The sequence below is a fragment of the Aquila chrysaetos genome, chromosome 1, assembly GCF_900496995.4.
Source record: "Aquila chrysaetos chrysaetos chromosome 1, bAquChr1.4, whole genome shotgun sequence".
Taxonomy (NCBI): Eukaryota; Metazoa; Chordata; class Aves; order Accipitriformes; family Accipitridae; genus Aquila; species Aquila chrysaetos.
Genome location: NC_044004.1, coordinates 67,145,555 through 67,165,936, shown reverse-complemented (window position 1 = coordinate 67,165,936; position 20,382 = coordinate 67,145,555). Strand labels below are relative to the sequence as shown.

The following is a 20,382-nucleotide window of genomic DNA, read 5'->3' as shown; positions in this document are numbered from 1 at the left end:
GTGGTAGCATATTAGTGGACCCTGCTCTTCAATAGTCACTATTAGGAATTTGAGTGATTTTGAACACAACCTGCAGAATATCACCAGAAATGTGTTTGTGGCTGGATTGAAAGTGGAGCCCTCCTCAAAACAGCACATTGTGCTTCAGGTAGAACCACTAGCCCATCAACTGACCTTAGCTAAACTTAACCTTTCATTCCTTATCTCTTTAAAGCAATGTTGGTTTTTTTATTATTTTAAAATTTCATTTGAGAATCAATTTTTTAATTTAAAAATACTGAAATAAGCAGCTATCAAACTTATTTGCATTTTGGATGTTTCAGCAACAGCTAAGGGAACTTGAAGGAATTCAGCAGATAGATAAAACTTTTGGTTCTTTTACATGCATTGTAGATGAATCTTATTTGCATTTTTGCTTTGAGTATGCAAAAAGATACTTCAAAAAAAGTATTTTGAGTTCACAAAATATTTAGGCTAAGGACTTCTAACTGCATTCATTACTTTTAGAATATGTCCGCAGAAAAACATAGTAATATTTGATTTGTGTGTTAAAAGGTCAAACAACTCTGATTAGTCTTAGCTTGTTCTTTCTTAGTTTGAGATAAAAACAAAGGAATAAGCTGTGAAGAAAACAGCTTACTTTTAAGTTTTGTTTTGCATTTGTGACTGTTCTGTATCTGTGGAACCCATTGGGGATTTATTACATCCTGCTGACGCTTCTCTTCAACTTGCATCATCGACCTTCCTTTTTTGCAGGTGTGAATGGAAACAAGTGCTCAGGGTCATCTACCATTCTTGAGAAGTATAAAGTGGGGAAGGTGATTGGTGATGGCAATTTTGCTGTTGTAAAGGAGTGCGTAGAACGGTGAGCAAGTAAACTGTTCAGTACTGCTGTTTATTTTACTGGATAAAGCCCCGTGCATTAGGATAATTTTGTAGAAAATGTGATGAGATGAAAGCAAAGAGCAGTTGCAAAGATATGCCTACACTTCAGGAGAACTAGGCATAGCAAAACACACAGAGCTTCCTATGTATTATTCCAGAAAAGAGATATGAGACCAGCAGAGGAACATGTCTTCTTATCCCAAAAACTAAAGGAGGTATCACCTTCTAATGGAGGCTCTTAAGGAAATGCCACAGATCTTCAGAAACCCCCTCACACAACAGACTGTTGTGGATGGCAGGAAACTGTATGTGGCATTTCAACAGTCTTTGAGACACCCCCCCTTCTGCCTCAGCAATTCTGCTGCTGTAGTATCCCCACTGCCTGCTGCCTAAATGATTTTTCACAGCTTTCACTGTACTGTGGGCAAAGTATTCTTAAAGGCATGCAGTTGGTGGCTGCTAGCCTGTGCTGCTGACTCCCTAGTGCTTGCTTCTTCTGTGAGGTAGTGGTGAGCAGCCAGAGACTTTTCAAATCAACCTTTCAATATTCCAGACTCTGAAATATTCTTGGGCCTGATTTCCCATGGGGTAGACAGGATACCTTTACAGACCTGTGCTGTGTTACTGCCCTTCCTCTGCAAGCTTTGTGTCACACTTTGCTGCTAGTGCAAACATAACAGATGATTTGACTGTCACTTTCTTAGTGTATTTTTTAGAACCACCGTCTGCTGTCTTCATCAATCTCAGAGTTATGTCAGCTTCTTAAATATTATGAGGAGTCTCCAACTTGTACGCAAATACAGCAAATGCCTGTGAAAACCATAAAGGTTACAGAAACAGTTTCTATTATTTGGTCCTCATCTGCTGGTTTTATTTAAATGAAAAGAAAGATAATTATGAATGGAAACATCTCATTCCAGTCTTAGCAGATCATAGATGCGTAGATACTTTTGCTGAGTCATCCAAATGGGCCAAAAGGGTTGGGTACTGAGGCTGAACCTGGGGCCTCCTCTACTGAAATATAGATGAATGGATCTTACAATCCATAACTTTCTGCAGCCATTATTGCTTTTTCTCAAGAGAATTGTTTCTTCATACTGTATCTGCATTATTTCTCTCCATTACTGAGAATAATATTGGCAAGTAGTATGTAACACAATGTCTAATATGCCCTTCTGGTTTATAGCAGCACATGACAATTGTTATTTTTAATACTTTTTTGAGAAAGTGATGTACAAGCATGCAAGGTTTATAGAGTAAGGCATAAAGACTGAGGTGGCAGCTCTTAGAGATATTAGCTGAGTACAGTGCTTGCTGATAAAGAAAAAAAAATGGCTAAATGTGATCTGAATATGCTACAATTACTACTCCAAAAAAGTTCCTGTTGCATGTGCAGGTTTAAGATAATGCTTCTCATCAGTGTTAACATCTAGACTCCAAGGTCTTGATTTTTTTTTATTTCTTTTTGAACAGTTTCTGCCAACAAACTCTGGTTCCTGACAAGCATTACATCAGTGTGTAATCATGTCCCTACTGCTTTAAAGACTGCAGGTCTGTTACAAAAACTGTGAGAAGGCAATATAGCCAGCTGAGTTGCAACTGGATTTCTGTCCATTTCATTTGGCAAGAAGCTACACATAAGAGGCTTGAATCAAACTGTATAGAATAGAATATTTCAGTTGGAAGGGACCTACAATGATCATCTAGTCCAACTGCCTTACCACTTCAGGGCTGACCAAAAGTTAAAGTATGTTATTAAGGGCATTGTACAAAAGCCTCTTAAACACTGACAGGCTTTGGGCATTGACCACCTCTTTAGGAAGCCTGTTCCAGTGTTTGACCACCCTCTCAGTAAAGAAATGTTTCCTAATGTCCAGTCTAAACCTCCCCGACGCAGCTTTGAACCATCCCCATGCGTCCTGTCACTGGATCCCAGGGAGAAGAGATCAGCAGCTCCCTCTCCACTTCCCCTCCTCAGGAAGCTGTAGAGAGCAATAAGGTCACCCCTCAGCCTCCTTTTCTCCAAACTAGACAAGCCCAGAGTCTTTAGTCGCCCCTCATAGGACATGCCTTCCAGCCCTTCCACCAGCTTTGTTGCCTTCCTCTGGAAGCATTCGAGCACCTTCACATCCTTCTTAAATGGTGGGGTCCAGAACTGCACACAGTACTCAAGGTGAGGCTGCACCAACGCTGAATACAGCAGGATAATCACCTTTTTGACATGTCCCCCTAATCCTCACCCAGAGGCTGTCAACTACATCATCACTAACTGCAAGGGCTGTACAATCAAACTTCTCCCTTACATATAGTACAACACCTCCACCTCACCTGCCCTGCCTATCCCTCCTGGACAGCCTGTAGCCCTCCATCCCAGCACCCAGTTGTGGGACTCATTCCACCAAGTCTTACTAATACCAATGATATTGTAGCTCTGAGAGCTGACCAACACTTCCTGTTTGTTTCTCATACTGTGTACATTGGTGTGCAAGCATTTCAGACACGCTCCTGAGCTCTCCGTGCTCCCAGGAGCAGTGTAAATGTTCCCACTAGTATTGCCATCCTCAGGCAATGCCATGCCAACCCTTAGCTTACCTACTGCAATCCTGTTGGTATCTCCTTCCCCCATCAATTCTAGTTTAAAGCTCTTTTGATCAGCCCCACCAGCTTTTGCCCAGAGATGCGTTTTCCCCATCAGGACAGATGGATCCCATCAGGCCCCAGCATACCTTGTCTCTCAAAGGCTCTTCCATGGTTTAAAAACACAAAGTTTTGGCACAGGCACCAAATTGAATGATGCTTCGGTGTTTTGCCATGTGTCCTGAAACTGGCCACAGATCCTTTGTTATCTATAGAGTGAACAACATTCATGAAAAATAACAGGTTGAAAGCATAAGATAACATTATTTATTATTTTCAGGAATATCGACCGTGCATTTTGGAAATCACTTAAGTTCTACTGAATATGGGACAAGGGCTGCTAAGTCACTTGGGTTTCAGAATGTCATCTGTGCTTTTTGGAACGAGGGAACTGGACTAGAAAAACAACCTTCCAATTATTTAAAAAAAAAAAAAAAGCTAAATTAAACTTAAAAATCTAGTTTTGTATGTGATCCAATCTTTATGTTTAGTGAAGTATTCATTATTAAATGAATTTTATATAAAATAAATATACAACAATAGTTGCTAATAATAACAATGAGAGAGGAGATGCCGACTATAAATGCTTGTCTTTTAATTCCTATTAATTATTATACTTAATTTCTAATCATGTTGTGCTTAGAAGCCTTAGTTGTGGAGCCAGGATCCTATTATACCAGCTGTTCTACAAAAAGAATAAGATGGTCTCTTTGGGTAAAGGGTGCCTATATGCCTTTATATGAAGACATGAGTCAACAGATGGACACTGACAGCTAGACAGAAGAATACCAGAAACCTGTCAGACAATACTCATGTATGATAGGCAGTGGTAGTAGCACACAAATTTTGTGGATGATATCCAGGGTTTTTTCTAGGGTGCTATAGTGAGGGACATTTGCAAGAGGGATTTGAAGTTGGTTGATGAATTGGCTTTGTGAATGTTAACTCCTCTTTCTACATAGCATAAGTGCGAAAGGTTTACCAAGTGGGTTTTGCAGATCAGTTGTTGCAGGCTTTCAGATAATGCACTTAATTTAGTATAACGCATAAACTGTGATTCTGAATCAGTGTACAGACTGTATTCGTAGTAGATTTTGCATCCGGTCTATAATATAAGAGGATGGCATTTCACAGATACCGTTTAGATAACACTTCTATCTAAAGACCAGATCAGGTTGTAACTATGACAACCTCGCGGATACAGCTGCACTTTCAGAGCAGAGATTCTCTACTGCATTTTTTCACTAATGGATAGGTGGAATGTGAGACATCATTAATTCAGTTCCTTTTTTTGTAAGGTACTAATTTTGACTAGTTATATCTAATGCCAAAAGTATAGTGAAAATTAACCTGGAAGTTTAAAAACATGCCAGACTTTTGCTTTTTTAACTGCCTCCAGTGTTTTTTACCATACATGCCAGTGGTCTTCTGATGCACATGCAGTCTGTAGGTACTGACACAACACAAAATAGTAGCAACAGGGTCTTATGGCATTTTCTTGTGATTTTTAATTAATCATTAATACAAGTAGTAATGTCTTCTTTGATAAAAAAAAAAAGATAATTCATTTGTGTTGCTTTTTTCTCGCATTTTCTCCCCTTCTTGGAGACAAAAGGCAAATAAGAGCTCCTTTCTGTGAGAGTATTTACTGAAAACAGTAATCCTTTTTACTTTGTATATAACCAGCCTCTTAAATGTCATGGGACTTTAGATGACTGCTATAGAATTCTACAGAATACTAAAAAAAAGTAAAGAATGAATGAAATACAAAAGGTTAAAATTAGTGCCTAATAAATTCTGTGGGATTTTAGACTAGTCCGTAATTAACTATGGGTTTTTAGCTCTGCTGAATCCTACTGAATTTTTCCACTAGGGTATCAATCTTTCTTCTGCTCACTTACACATAAATGTGTATGATTTTATCTTTAAAGCCTACCAGTTGAACAAAACTAAGCGGAAGGCTCAAGACAAATTTTGCAGAAGGCTCAAGACAAATTTTGCGTGTTACATTAGAGAAGTGACAGAGAATTGTGCCAGGTCACAGAAGAATGAACTGCAGCTGGAGCCTGGGATTAATACACAAAGTGAGCTAGGTTGTGGTAGTCAGGGAAACAGAAGGTGCAAATGCTGCTGAGAAAACAAAAAACAAAATCAAGTTGGTTCCGTGAATTTTCTGCCAGCAACCTCCATGGGTCAAGGCTTTCTGTTATGATGATGTGTATTCTTACAGATGATGCCACAATTTGTTGACCAGTTTCTAATTAATGGTTCTCATATTTTTCTTGCTAGATTCACAGGAAAGGAGTTTGCACTGAAGATCATAGACAAGGCTAAATGCTGTGGAAAGGTAGCGTACAACAATTTGCATGTATAAGAAAAATAACAGAAACAGCACTAGCAGCTGCTCATTAGTCATAAATGGTGGGTGTGTTTGGGTTTTCTGACTATTTTCAGAATATCTGTTTAACAGGATGATAATGTATGCAAGAAGCAAATAATAAAAGTAGTAAGTGTTAGTCTACTAGATAATAGAGTAAAAAACAAACAAACTGTCTTCTGTTTTATTAGACTAACAATGAAAATGCCAATATGTGTCCAAAATATATTAGAAAGATTTTGATCTGTAAAATATGAGAGGGAATTTGCAGCTATATGTGTATTTATGTAATTCCCATCCCTCTCTGCCTCTTATTTTTATCTTTTCATGGCTGTACATGCTCCTTTTATATGCAGAACATGGATTTGAAAAAAATTTTCTCAACCGTTTCTTTGTATTTATGTAGTTTCACCATCCTGTATAACAAAGGCTCTTAACAAAAGGGTTCCTTAAACTTTCTTTTTAATTCAAGCTAAAAAAAAAAAAAAAAGTCCAAACTTGTCTCTCTAGCAGAACAGCTGGATGTTCATGTTACGTTACATAATCAAAGCAAGTATCTGAAAGTGTCAGACCTCTTCTTCACCTTCCTCCCAAGTACAGAGATTTTAAAAAAGGAAGAAAAATCCTCCAACCTAAAGCCAAGAATGTAAACTGTGTTGGAACAGATAACAACAAATAAAATACTTCTATTTTCACTGCTTGCAATACCTTAAAAACAAAGAACTCTTGAGGAACTTATGAATCAAATGGATTATTGTTTAGTGTTAGCTAAAAGAACACTGAGCGCACAGTATTAATTAGCAATCAAATTCTGGATTAAAGTCTCTTTGAGAGTAGGAAATATGCCATTCTCTCAAGGAGGACCAAAAAGATGGACTTTTTGATGCAAACACCTTATTTTCTTATGTAAATGATTGCACTGAAATGATTCTGGAGGTGACTTTGCAACCAAGTCAGGGTTTTAATTCAAAGGTACCCTTTTTGTCAATTACAATAAGTAACTGCTCTGAAGTGTAATTCAGAGCTCCAAATGCTGAATGTGACCTTGTCATACAGATTTGTTACATTTTCCTACATTCTTTGTATGGTAAGGAGCTGTATATTACTGTACACTAATGCATTACCTGCTGTGATGACTTGCTTTAAGTAGAGGTCCTCAAACAGAAATGTTTTATCTATGTAGAGTTTAAAATGTGTATTAGGTGCTAGGTGATGAGTGTTCCCACCCCCCCCATCACTTTATCTCATATTCTCTATGTTATTTAAGGGAAAATTTAGAAAGGAATCTTAAAAATGTATAATCACAAGAAAAAGTGCTAGAATTACCTTTTTGAGATTAAAATGTTGCCATTTCTTTGGCTGTGGAAAGGGTGACCCAGTGTGTTTCACTGCAAAAGGAAACTTTGGGGTCATGTGTACAGCTTGCAACTTTAGATGTGTTCTATTACTTGTCTAAGTCAGCTGCTTAGGTATCATAAATTAGAATGGTCTAGAGATAGACAATCCATTTTATACAGCAGAGTTTAAACATATTTTCTATTTATCGTTCTCACTGCTTTAAAGCAAACAAATAATAAAAAAAAATCAACCCCATGAATGCATACTTGTCAGTTTTGAAAGGACCTGTGTCTGTATAGCTACATACAGATGTATGTGTATGTACAAGCAGAGGACCGTTGTTATGAAGATGTTTATACCTGTTAGGACAGTGGCAGAACTGTCCAGGAAGAATTCCAACAAAGAAAATACTTAAATTTTGCTACAGCTTACTCCTTCCTTACTCTGTTTCACATGTTTTTAAGCCCTGCCTTAAAATCACCCATGTGGCCCATCAAGCCATCTGCATGATTTCCATGTTGCTTACTGCTCTTTAGCCGTTTATCTTGGATGTCCTAAAACTTGAATCCAATTGATTAGTGTATTTTCCACAAGCAGCTTAAATGTTAGTTATATGATAATTTCTCTGTAAATAAATCATATTAATGTAGACTGAAATCTATATTTCACTATCTAGGGGAACATTACAAGTTTGAGAATTACTAATTTTTTACATGACAAAATGTAGCAAAAACAGTGGGGTGGTTGAAAATAACTAACTATATATATTAGTCAGCATTTTGAGGACAGGTATTAAAACAGTAGCTCAACAACATTTTGGGGCCTTTTTAAAAAAATATAATTACTGTTTATTTTAAATAAACATTACTTATACCTGAGCTTTATTTAAATGAATTAACAATTTAGTCAAGTGAAATAAAGAAAGCACAGGTAAAGCTATTGTGCCTTAGTCATAATTAATGGATATAATAAATTTAATATGTTATCTGTTCTTTAGGTGGAAAAAGCTATAATAAGATTCTAGTTTTTGCTTGGACTCTTAATGCTAGTTTTGAATTTACAGGCTTCCATCCATAAGTCTTAGTATGCTGTGGCTGTTCACTTTTGTCTGTTGATGAGATTCAGCATTGTGTTTAACAAAATTGCTTCGTGTTTGTTTGTTTTTTTTCTCCAGAGCACTTTGCTTGGAGCAGACATATGTTTGTTCAGAATGACAATAGATGCTCTTTCAAACTGAATTTCAAAGGTGTGACTGTTTAACCCGTATATGCCGCACCATATTCTCACAAAATGAGATGCACAAATGGCATGTGGTTTCTGAGTTACATAGCCACATAAAGCTTTGGCAAAACTGCCTATGCACAGTGGATCACAGCTACTTCTAGTGCTCTGCTCACAGATGCATGAAGTGCATGCTACTAATCAGTGCATTAAACATGAATAAGTTCCAAGTCCAGTGACAAGATTTGTTATCTGCCAAAGTGTAAGGAAACTACTATTTTATGCAAGCATTGTTACTTATTTTGCAGTGAAGCTAAATACAATATCTGTATTCCAATATTTATAAAGGAGAATGCAAATCATTCTTCACATGAAAGGGGCATGTAATTTTCTTCGCTCTCCAGTGTTAACCAAATGCTAAGATGTTCTAGAAAACAAAACATTCTGGAACTAATTTGTTCCTGAAACCCATTACTTCCTCAGAAGTATGGGGAAGGGGAAATTAAACTCAATCTGTGTGCTGTTAAACTGTTGGAGCTACAACGACTTAGCTGAGCTATTACATATTTTGCAGATTGTAAATGTGAACATACATATAAAATGAACTGAAATCCGTAACCAAAGCAGTTATAATATTTTTCATCTATATAATCCACAACTTTTTTAAAAAATAAAGTCCTTGAACATAAATCCTAGGTAATCTGTCCTTGAGTAACCTACACTAAATGAGAGGTGAAGGCTGGAGAGGATCAAGAACATGATAACTATTGATTGGGGGTGGCAGGTTACAAAGATCCAGCTCGGGGGCAGTGGGGTTCTGAACTTAATTTTACCTCATAATACCCACATAAGAATATAATCTGCACTTCCTGATTTGCTGTCATGTTCTGGAGTCTTTTTTCAGCGCTATCTCATTGGTTATATGTATGAAATATGGTATTTTAAATTAAACATGGTCAATGATGAAGTACAGTTGGGCTAAAATGCAAGTTAAAAACCAGCATCTGACAACAACCATCTACTATATAAATTAAACAGCAAAAAGGGTGATCACTGATCAAGTGATCAGTGGTCAGCTGATCAAAGGAAAAGTGGCAATTTCATGTCTATTCAGATAAACTTCCGTCCTCTTTTCTGAACAGGAACACCTGATTGAAAATGAAGTGTCTATTCTGCGTCGAGTGAAGCATCCAAATATCATTATGCTTATAGAGGAAATGGACACCCCAACAGAACTCTACCTGGTGATGGAACTGGTCAAGGTAAGACTAAGGAGACTTTTTTTTTTAAAATTCTCTGTGTTGGTGTGAAATTGAGAAGTATCTAGGAACTTTAAAATCTTGGGAGACATAATCAGTGATAACTGAGATAAGATTTCAGTGGCAACCTGCATTTTTAATCATGCAAATACTCTTGTCCCTCAGTTATATTAATGGAATTTACATCTCTTCAGTTGTAATTAGACTACTTACACAGATCTGAGGTAATTTTGCAATATGTGCAGTCTAGAGAGAAGTGGATAATGGTTTTTATATCATGTTTACAATATGTGGGGGTAATAGCAATATGCATTTACTGACAGAACACCTGCATTTATTTCACTAATATCTTTATTTAATAATTTGCTTTAAAGAAACAAATTCGTTTTAATTAATTTATCTTAGTAGACAATAGATATAACAAATAGTTTAAACTCAAGTGTTTATGGTCCAGCAAAATTAAAACTCAAAAAATATCACGTGTTTTGCTTATATCAAACATTCACTCATCTTATTTCCAATACACCAGAAAATAGATGCTGCTTTCATACATGTACAGAGAAAACAAAAATTTTGCTGTCACCTTGTGAGCCAAAAACACAAGTTGCATCAAGTTTTAGTCATGCACTCTCTTGTCTGTGTTCTGTACATACACAGCAACACTGTACATGAGCTTGACTGGCATGTCAGATACAAATAATATATGTCATCATCATGACTTTTTATTTCTGTCTGAAACATTGCTAGATTCAAGAGTCCCTTCTAGAATTGTTGCCAGACTGGGAAACTCCGAACAAAGTCTGTAGTTGTTGAATTCATAATTTCTGTAGCCTATCCGTGTCTCTTCCTTGCTACAAGTTATTTTTATATAGTAGAAGCTTTTTTGGTTTTAAGACACTATTTTTTTTTTATATTTTAATACACCACCATCTTGGCCTGTATTTCCTGAATTGCTGCTTCTCTTCCATGTGTATTGAAATGCTTGGAATGCCACCCACTCCTACAGATGTATCCAGGGTAACCATCATAGAGACACCCACATAAAATTTGTGTCAATGACTGGAAATGCTGCATCAGTAACACACTTATATATTGTTATGTATCCTAAGAGGAATAGGGCGTCTATAATCAGACTGCACAACTGGCACATTCAGAAATCACCTGTAGGTTCTGCACTCTAGGTGTGTCATAGAATCATAAAATCATTTAGGTTGGAAAAGATCATGCTTATGTTGTTTGTCCTCTTCAGCTATATTTATTTGATATTTCTGCAATATCTACAGAAATTCCAATTTGCAGTTCATTACAATTGCTGAATAATTTTTACATTAAGCTTTTTATTATTAGGCTAATTTACATTACTTTAGGCTTTTCTCAAAATCAGGGCTGTTTTTTGCTAGGTAAAAAGGTATTATATTGATTAGATGAAGAAAAGGGAAACTCTATGCCTGTACCTGTAGGTAATATAAATGAGTGATCAAAGGTAGGAAGATCAACAGAATGAAATCAAGACAGAGAAGAGCTGTATTTGCCCAAACTCAGACACCAGAAGCCTGGAGTACAGTTGAAAATTTAATGTAGATGACCCAAGTCCCAGTCTGGTATCTTCATGACAAGATCATCTTTCAGCAAAATAATTTTTTTACTGTTTAACAAGCATTTGAGCATGCCTTTCGTACAGGAAGATTTTACATGTTTTTTTTATGAAATACAGTCATGTTAATTATTTTTCATGTAGTGATCTATTATCTTTCCATTACTTTAGGGAGGAGATCTATTCGATGCTATCACTTCTTCTACAAAATACACAGAGCGAGATGGGAGTGCAATGGTTTACAATCTAGCCAGTGCACTGAAATACCTTCATGGTCTCAACATTGTGCACAGAGACATCAAGCCAGAAAATCTCCTGGTATGTTCCATTTATTTTCTAATATTTTGTCTTACTTTGTTCTCATTAATGCAAATGCTTGTATATAAATGTCAAGGAGCTGAGCAGAGAACAGCAGGAATATTAATTTAGAGTAAGTATGTATGAAATAAATCTTCTGCCATGAGATAGCAATCACCATAACCCAAGTGAGCTGTGCTCAAACCTGTCCTTAGACCTATCTTTATTTACATTTTGATTGGCTGCCATTTGGATAAGCAGGAGTATTGTCTCACAAAACAATGAATTTTAAAGCTATGTCGATGAATTATTTATTTTAGTTTGCAAGTGGGAGAAAAGGTGGGCTGAGTGCCATTTCTTTGAATGATCATATGGTTATCTCAAGCAATTTTTTTTTTTCTTTTTCTTTCACTGTCATAGTAGGAGCATCTTTCTGATGATTTACCACTATTCTAGCCATGAATTAACTCTGTACATACATTTATTTTGTCCTAGGGGACTGACTACTTTTGTTTTCAGCAGAGACATAAAATAACTGTGTTGACAAGAATTACCATGAAGTCTGCTTTGGGAACTGCTTAGACTACAGTTCACAGAATGGGAACAGTGTGCTATCTTGCTTATACACAGAGGTTATACTTACATATTACATATTGGGTATTAGATATTACGTGTTGTGCACTGAACAAACAGGGCCATAATGTCCCCTGCCTGAGCTACTGTAGTCAGGAATGCTAGTAGCTTTCATCAACACTTGGTAGGCATTTCTCAATCCTGTTTAATGAGCTTGCATCTAGAGTAGGAGTCATGGCTTATCCCAGGCTGGATTTTGAACTATTACAAGGATAGGGCTATAAGCTGAAAATATTTTCCAATTAATAGTCAATTCTTTCCCAACTAATTCTACTGACAGTATTTAGCAATTTAAATAAGTCCTCAAATAAATGAGATTGTTTAGCAAAAGGAAGCAGGGTGGGGGGCTTCTCCTGGAAAATGTAGTCACATCAACATGGCACTTAAGAGAAAGAAAATGAAGGTGGAAGTCTTACTTACTACTAGTAGGTGCATCTTCAAACACAGCCAGTCCAAAGAAATTTTAAGCTTTCATTAGTGATTGAATCAATTATAAATAGGCACAAATGTCCTTTCTGCCTAGAAAGCCTAAAGAGATGCAAATCTTATTCACTGTGATTGACAGTGGCAGAATGTTAAGATAGCATACTGGTATTGAATGCAAATAATTCCTGTCAGTTGCTACCTATAATTGCAAGTAGTTAGTTCTTTTGCACAGTGTCATCCAGCTGTCTGAATTACATTGTCTTCACTAGTCATGCATTTAAAAATACAAACACTAAGAGTAATAGCAGATATGAAGGTGTTATATCAAGGAGAACAAGTGTTTCCATTAATGATATGAATTACACATGGGAATGAAGGAAGGTATTGCTGCCTTGGCAGTATTCAGTTGTTTGAGGAAACCAAATAAATTCAGCCATTCTGGAGATTCTGGAGTCCTACATTCTAGAAACTAGATCCCATTGAAATCATGTTGACATAAACATTTTACTTTAAGAACAGAACAGATTAATTTATTAGGGATGTTTCCTTTGGTGTTGGTCTGGTTTGATTTACTCTTGCTATCACTGTCATATAACACTTTTGTTTCTGTTAAAAATTTAGCTTCTTTCATCAACAAAATGACTCAGAACAAGATGTGCTAGATTCTTTATGGGGCTTTTGGTAAGATCCACTTGGATCTGCACAGAAACCTAAACACTTCTCAGTCAGATTTCTCACTCTTGTACCGAACTTGCCTAGACTAAGCTTAGGGAAGACATTTGCCTATGAAATATCCAATACGCTAACTGACTAAATTTATGCTAAGTTAGTGAGAGAAGTTAAACAAATCTGTAGCTGCCAATCCCATTTTAAATTCATCAAATGGAAGCATAGTATTATATTTTTCTTAATATATTTAAAACTTCTCAGCATTCTAGGATTGGGTTTTCTTTTCCCCCTCTAGTTGCTTGAGGCTATATCATGGTCTGACCTACATAGCTACCAGACAGCTCAGTTGAACACTAGCTCCAGCCACACTGTGGCAATCGATAGTCATACCATTTTTCTCTTCTTTCCCTACAGGGCTGTGGAATTTACCTCTTTTGCCCATCTTCTTGGTGCAATGATTATTATTTTCCAAACAAATTAAAGCATCTAAAAAATGCAGATGTTCTCCTCATTCTGTTTTTATTTTGCTGATTCTAGGTATGTGAATATCCAGATGGAACCAAGTCTTTGAAGTTAGGAGACTTTGGACTGGCAACTGTGGTTGAAGGACCTTTATATACCGTCTGTGGTACACCCACATATGTGGCTCCAGAAATCATTGCAGAGACAGGGTGAGGATGACTAACACATAAGTATTGTAACCAGTTATTTTTGGCAGGGAGCTCCTAACTGTTGTAAGAACTAGAATGCTCTAATAGGATGGTCCTCCATATTTTTGTAACCAAACCATCTATGAGAAAACAGGCATCATTCAGTTCCTTGAAGAGGCCAGCTTCCTCGCTCACCCTGCTCCCAGAATTCACCTTTGTCTCCTTACCATCTCCCTAGGATCAGCACTGGCACAGTAGAGTTTCTTGGTTTGTGTTCCCTCCCTCACCTCACCATTCAGAGCCCATTGTACCAGCTGTGGCAGCTGCCTGGGGCAGAACAGACAAGCAAAACACAGTGTTCATGTTTGTTAGAAACGGAATAATTTATATTGGAAGAGACTCCAGAGGTCACCTAGTCTAAACCTGTTCTCAGAGCAGGTCTAATTAGATCACGTTGATTCAAGTGATCCTGTTTGGGTGACACATGCTATTTGATAACTGTTGGTTTAATTAAACAACCCCATTTTCCTGAATTTAACACATGGTTGTATAAATACAAAATAATTTGGTAAAATGGTAGAATTTCACAAGTCGTCTTTCCTTTTAGACCTATTAGACATCCATTCCATGCTAGCTGACTCTTGACATAGCTGTGACCATTCTGAATTTGGTCTTCATAATGGAGGGAGGTTTGTTGTATTTTTTCAAGCATTGTTCAGTGCATTTGTCATATGGAGAAATATTTCACAGCTGCAGTGAGCTCAAACATCAAAGGGCACTTCATCTGCATGTTTTAGGTCTTGACAAACTGAATCTACTGGATAGAAAAGAATAGGAAAGGCCTCTTTTTGACCTCTAGTGTTTTAATTTCTGTGCTTTAAAAGAAAAGTGCAGTTCTTTTTCCCTCTGTTACTCACTCAAGAGATTGGAGAATTGGTATCTTTCTTGTTGCTTAGCAACATATGATAACCTTAGAGATAGTTACTCCAATATGGGAACTGAGAAAGCACATCCTTGTCTTTTATCATTAGTGATTCTGGATTGGGAAACCTTGATACTGAATTGAATTTGGGTATATTCAGAAGACCCTGGAGAGCCTTGAGGCTTATGTGGGGGGGGTGGGGATCAATGAAAAATGATGTTATCATGGTTTCCTGAAGACTGTGAAGGATGCTAAGTAAAATGATGCTTAGGTATAAAATACATTTCCACATCATCAGCAAGTAACTTAGAACATATATATATATATTCAATATATATACATGTAACAATATATATTCATGTAAATGTAATCATTTGATTGGAATGACTTTTTTTTAATCCAGCACAAGTAACACAGTCTTGTTTTCTCAGATATGGCTTAAAGGTGGATATCTGGGCTGCGGGTGTGATCACATATATACTGTTATGTGGATTTCCACCATTTCGCAGGTGAGTATTCCTGTATGTCAAAGGGAAAAATAGTAAAGAACCAAGTTCTTTCTAAGCGAGTCTTACCTATTTCCCTGAAGAAGGCATCTTGGAGTTAAAAAATTGATCAGATAGATTGACACATTTTCTTTACCCTTTTGTTCTTTTTTAAAATTGTTTTCACATGTTCCTCTTGTCGGTTTTGGGATCAATTTTACTTATTTTTCTAAGGGAGCAACTGGTTTACTGCTGTGTGGAGGGATATGGTGGCGTGAGGGCATAGTTTCTTTTCCTTTTGTCTGCGCTGTGTTCAGTTCAATGAACGTGTATACTTTGCCCTCTAGTGTTTCTGTTTGGACACAGCAGCTTACTAGTTTGTAGTGTTGAGGGTGAAGGTTAATGGCAAAACTGAGATGAAGGGAAGAATTTGCTTATGTTGCATTTTTAGCCTTGTTAATCTTTTTGATAAGTGTCATCTGAGTGATGGAGTTTGCAAACATGATTCTTGTTACTCAATGTCACAATATGTATGAGTTCTACTAAAAATCAAATGGACATGCTTTGTGCCTCAGCAATTGGCACATTTTAATAGGGAATTCTCCTCTTAACTTATAAGTAAGTTATTTGTGCACAGTCTGTTTGTCCATTTTTACAGCAAAATACTTAGTTCGTAACTAAAAATCACCAGACTGAATAAGAATATTTTGCAAAGAATACAATATAAACAATTGTCAATGGAAAAATTACCATTTAGTTTAGGTATTTGGTTTTTGCACATGGTTAGTTCATGTTTAAAACTGAAAACATGTTTTGAAAGATATATTCTACAAACAGATGGCAATTGCTTCAAATAGAGTTTGGGGGCTGGGCATGGAGAATATCCATACCATGCTATTAGAATCAGGTCTTAACCAAGGTTAATAAATAATTGCAAAACCAAGCCAGGAGGTAAATTGTTCATTACAGAAATAGGTTGGGTGGATGTTCAGAGTGGCTAGGGGTAACTAAGAGAAGTTAAAAACCAAAAAACCCACTGCCGTTGGTCCCTGAATATTCACGATACCATGGGTTTGATACAAAAGTAGTTGTTATTCTTTCAATATCAGTAGCCTGATATTGAATACAATATTCAGTAAACTAAATGTATCGTGTTTTTCATATTTCCTCTTTGGATTTTGAAAATTCTCCTGTTGTGATAGTTTAACAGAAGAGGCTCATTTCGCTACACTTCTTCCCCCTATCATATGCTTTCTGTAGCAAGTCCTTTAGAACTAGGCTGCAAGTGACTTATTTTTTAACTACCTTTCCTGTTCCTGTATGTTAGACATGCAGTCCCTATTCCAGTGGAATTCCGTTCACCTCAATACATATTTTTCATCTCAATATATTAGTTTTTCTGTTCTCATCGCTCCTGACAGCGTAACTATGGCAAACACCTCAGAAGTGCTGCCACTGTATGAACTTGCAAATTATGCATTTTATAGTAGTTGATTTAACATAATTTCTGTTCCATCCCCAAATCAAGTTAAAAATTCACATGACAAATTGACTTCTTTCTCATTATCTTTTTCATTACTGCTGTTCTACAGTGAAAACAACCTTCAGGAAGACCTCTTTGATCAGATACTTGTTGGGAAGCTGGAATTTCCTTCTCCCTACTGGGATAACATCACTGATTCAGCAAAGGTACTGATATGTTTTCCAACCTGAAATAGTGTTTCTGACAAGCCACTGAAAAGACTGTGCTCTGTTGGAAAGGCAGAATAGGACATTCAGAACAGACTCTTACCCACTTCCAGCTGCTGTGCCTTTTTAGTTAGCTAGCTTCACAGTGCTTGATGAAAGCTCAGGTTTTGCAGGCCATCATGTTATTGTCTAAGTAAGTGTGGCAGAATGCCAATTGCATTCAGTGAACATCACATGCTATTCAGTTTACTTAATGATGGACTATTATAGCAGGTTCAGTGCTTCAGCTGTAAAATAAGTGTCTGAATTTTTCCCTCCTATCTCTTCTAAAAAAGAAAAATTATTGTTTTGTGGACTGAATGCAATTGACATAATTTGTTCCTATTTTACTTGAGTCAGTTATTAGAACTTCTTTTCAAAAGATGCAGCCAGCTTGATTTGCCATTGCTAATAGTTCTTATGTTATCATTGCCATTTGTGTTTAAAATGATTGTCTGCAGGATAAAGGTTCCACCTTTTAAGCCCCACTTCTCAAGCTAATTCAGTAACGTACTCTGAATATCTGAGGACTCTAATTAGCAAGTGGAGATTATTTGTTATCCAGCCAATGAGAAGTTGCATTTTTTTCTACATTTCCCAATGGCTGTTTATCCATTTGCCAACATTTCCTAAGCCCCAATCATCTCATGCTCTTCTAGACATGCACTCTGAACACACAGGGGCGTCGACCTTGGTACTAAAGGTGACTTTTCACTTCAGACTCACACAGACTAAATAACTTGGCTGGTTGAGAAACCTCTCACTTAGGTATGTTACTATCTGCCTGAAGAAGCCATTTCCCAAAACTGAAGTGATAAACAATCATCTTCTTTAAATAGTCTTGATAAGAATATGAAGACTGACAATTTGGAGGCTATGAAAGTTTTTCGAGGGGGTATTTGGCTCCAAGTACATGAAGTTGTTCATTTGGGAGGGGGACATATTTGTCTTAATAGGCTCGCAGAACCAGGAATTACACCAGTAAACTAGTTGTTAGTTGCATAAGAAAAAACTTGAATGAATAAACAACTGATGAAAGTTGGTTTGGGTTTTTGGTTTGTTGTTTTTTTTTTTTTTTTTTAATTATTTTACTGACTCTTCAGGTTTATCATATCTGTAGGCACTGTTAATGGAAGGCCCACGGAAGTGTTTGATAAAGTTAAAGACATCTGCTCTAGTGCCTCTAAAATATGATGAAAGCCACAATACCAAATCTTTTGAGATTAAACGTATAATTAGTAGAATTAAGCATTTTTCTCTTTCTATCCATCTGCTTTTTCCTATACCAGGTGATCCTTAGCTGATGAAATGAGTTATATGTCTTTTATTCTTCTGGAGCAACACAGAACAGAACATAGTTTTCAAATAATTTCAGCAGTTTCTTGCCTCTGATTTGTGCTCTTTATGTACTGTTACTATGTGCATGTACTTTGCCCATAGTGGATCTCATCTGTCCCAGGTTTGTTTTCATTTTGATCACCTGCATGAATACATAGAGAACAAACTGGAACATTATAGCTGATTTTTTTTTTAACATTTCCTTTTCATCTGGTTTCAAAAGACTCGGTGAAACATGAATACAGTAAGGAAGTTGATGTGAAATATGCTGTCCAGCATACTCTTAAACCTAAAGGGTGAAGTTTTTATTCTGCTAAAGACACTGGTTCTGGTATCAGTGTAAGCTGTTTTTTCTTTCACCCAGGTAGCAAAAAAATTCCACTGAGAAGAACTTGGTGCAACAGCGTTTTCCATTGTAATATCCTTCCCCACTCTCCTTAAACTCTTCTTTTTTTTTTTTTCTTTTTTTTTTTCTTTTTACTAAAGGAGTTAATTAGCCTGATGTTACATGTGAATGCAGAAGCCCGATATACAGCAGCACAGATCCTAAGCCATCCCTGGGTGTCAGTGAGTAAATTACATTTTACTTGTCTCTAACTCAATATTAAGTCTGTAAATCTAACCATTAAAGTGTAGTTTTCAGAAGCAGCAATAAACTTCTACTATGCCTATTTCTGTTTATTGAACCACTAGTCCCATTTCCACATAAAAGAGAACAGCAAGAGTCTGAAGGTAGCTTCAGCTCTAACAGCACTGTTAGCTTCTGTGCTCTGAAAGAATAGTGTGAGGGTATCACTTGCTGACTGCAATTAGAAGGTGCTGGGGGTTGCTACAACCCTGCTTAAACATAACACAACAGGCAGATGTGTGACTTGGTCATCTTTTTTGTTATTTAGCTTTCAACCTAGAAAACAGTCATCTCAAAAATGTGTATGTGGAAGCACTGTTGTGCATGTTGGCCTCTTACTTGCTGCAATGCTACTTAAAGTATGATGTCATGTTCCTTGAAGCACTTCAAGCTTCCTAAGACAAATAAAATTAGCAAATAAAATATCTAATTTAACATAGGCACTAAGCTGATAGCTGCCAGGTCCTTCATCTTTTTGGGCAGCAGCAGTGGGGAACACCAAAGTGCATTGCTTATTGATTTAAAATCAGTTCATTATTAATAAATACTAGATTTACATGTACATAGTCAATGTTTATTTCCACACACATTTTAAAAGAGGGACTGAATATGATCTGTGGATTTCCCTCAAACAAGAGAAGACAGCTATAACGAGTGTTTCTATGCATAACAGCTCCTCTCAAATGTATTTATGGTACTGTATAATGTTGCCACACTTAGGATGTGATGAACCATTTAAAATGCTGATTTAAAAGAAAGCAAAATGACCAATATGCTTTTTATTTTTAACATGCTTGAATCAAACTTGCAGCTTATAATTGTGGGACAAATCAATGGACTGAAAGTATACAGTGCCACATGGCATTTTAAGAAATAGAAGTTCATACATAAAACAGTGGTTGCTACGTTCCTTTCCTCTGTAATTTGTCTTAACCCATTTGAACTGCATCTTATGTAGCAGAGTGCATTCACTTTTGGGCTGCCTGTCTGAACGCTTACTTCACATTAAAAAGCAGGAAATATCTGAGGATAATAGAAAAAATCTGGTTTACTCAGTTACATTCAAACATACTTTTGGTTTTTTCCTAACTTGAATATTGTGTTTATTCTTATACAGGATGATGCTTCCCAGGAGAATAATATGCAAGCTGAAGTAACAGGTAAACTGAAGCAGCACTTTAATAACACCCTACCTAAGCAAAATAACACATCTGCTGGGGTTTCTGTCATCATGGTAAGAAAAATGAACATTTTTATACATTGATATCATACTTTGCATCTTTTCCTAACAGTGC

The 20,382-nt window shown here is 36.6% G+C and overlaps 1 protein-coding gene across 5 annotated transcripts in view; it reads left to right on the top strand.

Annotated features, from left to right (window-relative positions):
• The window catches only part of DCLK2 (doublecortin like kinase 2), a 96,254-nt gene that overhangs the window by 70,210 nt on the left and 5,662 nt on the right, over positions 1–20,382 (top strand). For all 5 annotated transcript variants that reach the window (XR_003924809.2, XR_003924808.2, XM_030024004.2 and 2 more), the window contains 9 exons: positions 757–865; positions 5,812–5,869; positions 9,601–9,720; positions 11,483–11,629; positions 13,874–14,007; positions 15,340–15,417; positions 16,986–17,082; positions 18,946–19,026; positions 20,205–20,321. Coding sequence is in view for 3 of the 5 variants with exons in the window: in XM_030024004.2 (XP_029879864.1) it covers positions 757–865; positions 5,812–5,869; positions 9,601–9,720; positions 11,483–11,629; positions 13,874–14,007; positions 15,340–15,417; positions 16,986–17,082; positions 18,946–19,026; positions 20,205–20,321 (941 nt within the window). In the remaining 2 variants the exon portion in view is untranslated. The remainder of the gene's footprint in view (positions 1–756; positions 866–5,811; positions 5,870–9,600; positions 9,721–11,482; positions 11,630–13,873; positions 14,008–15,339; positions 15,418–16,985; positions 17,083–18,945; positions 19,027–20,204; positions 20,322–20,382) is intronic.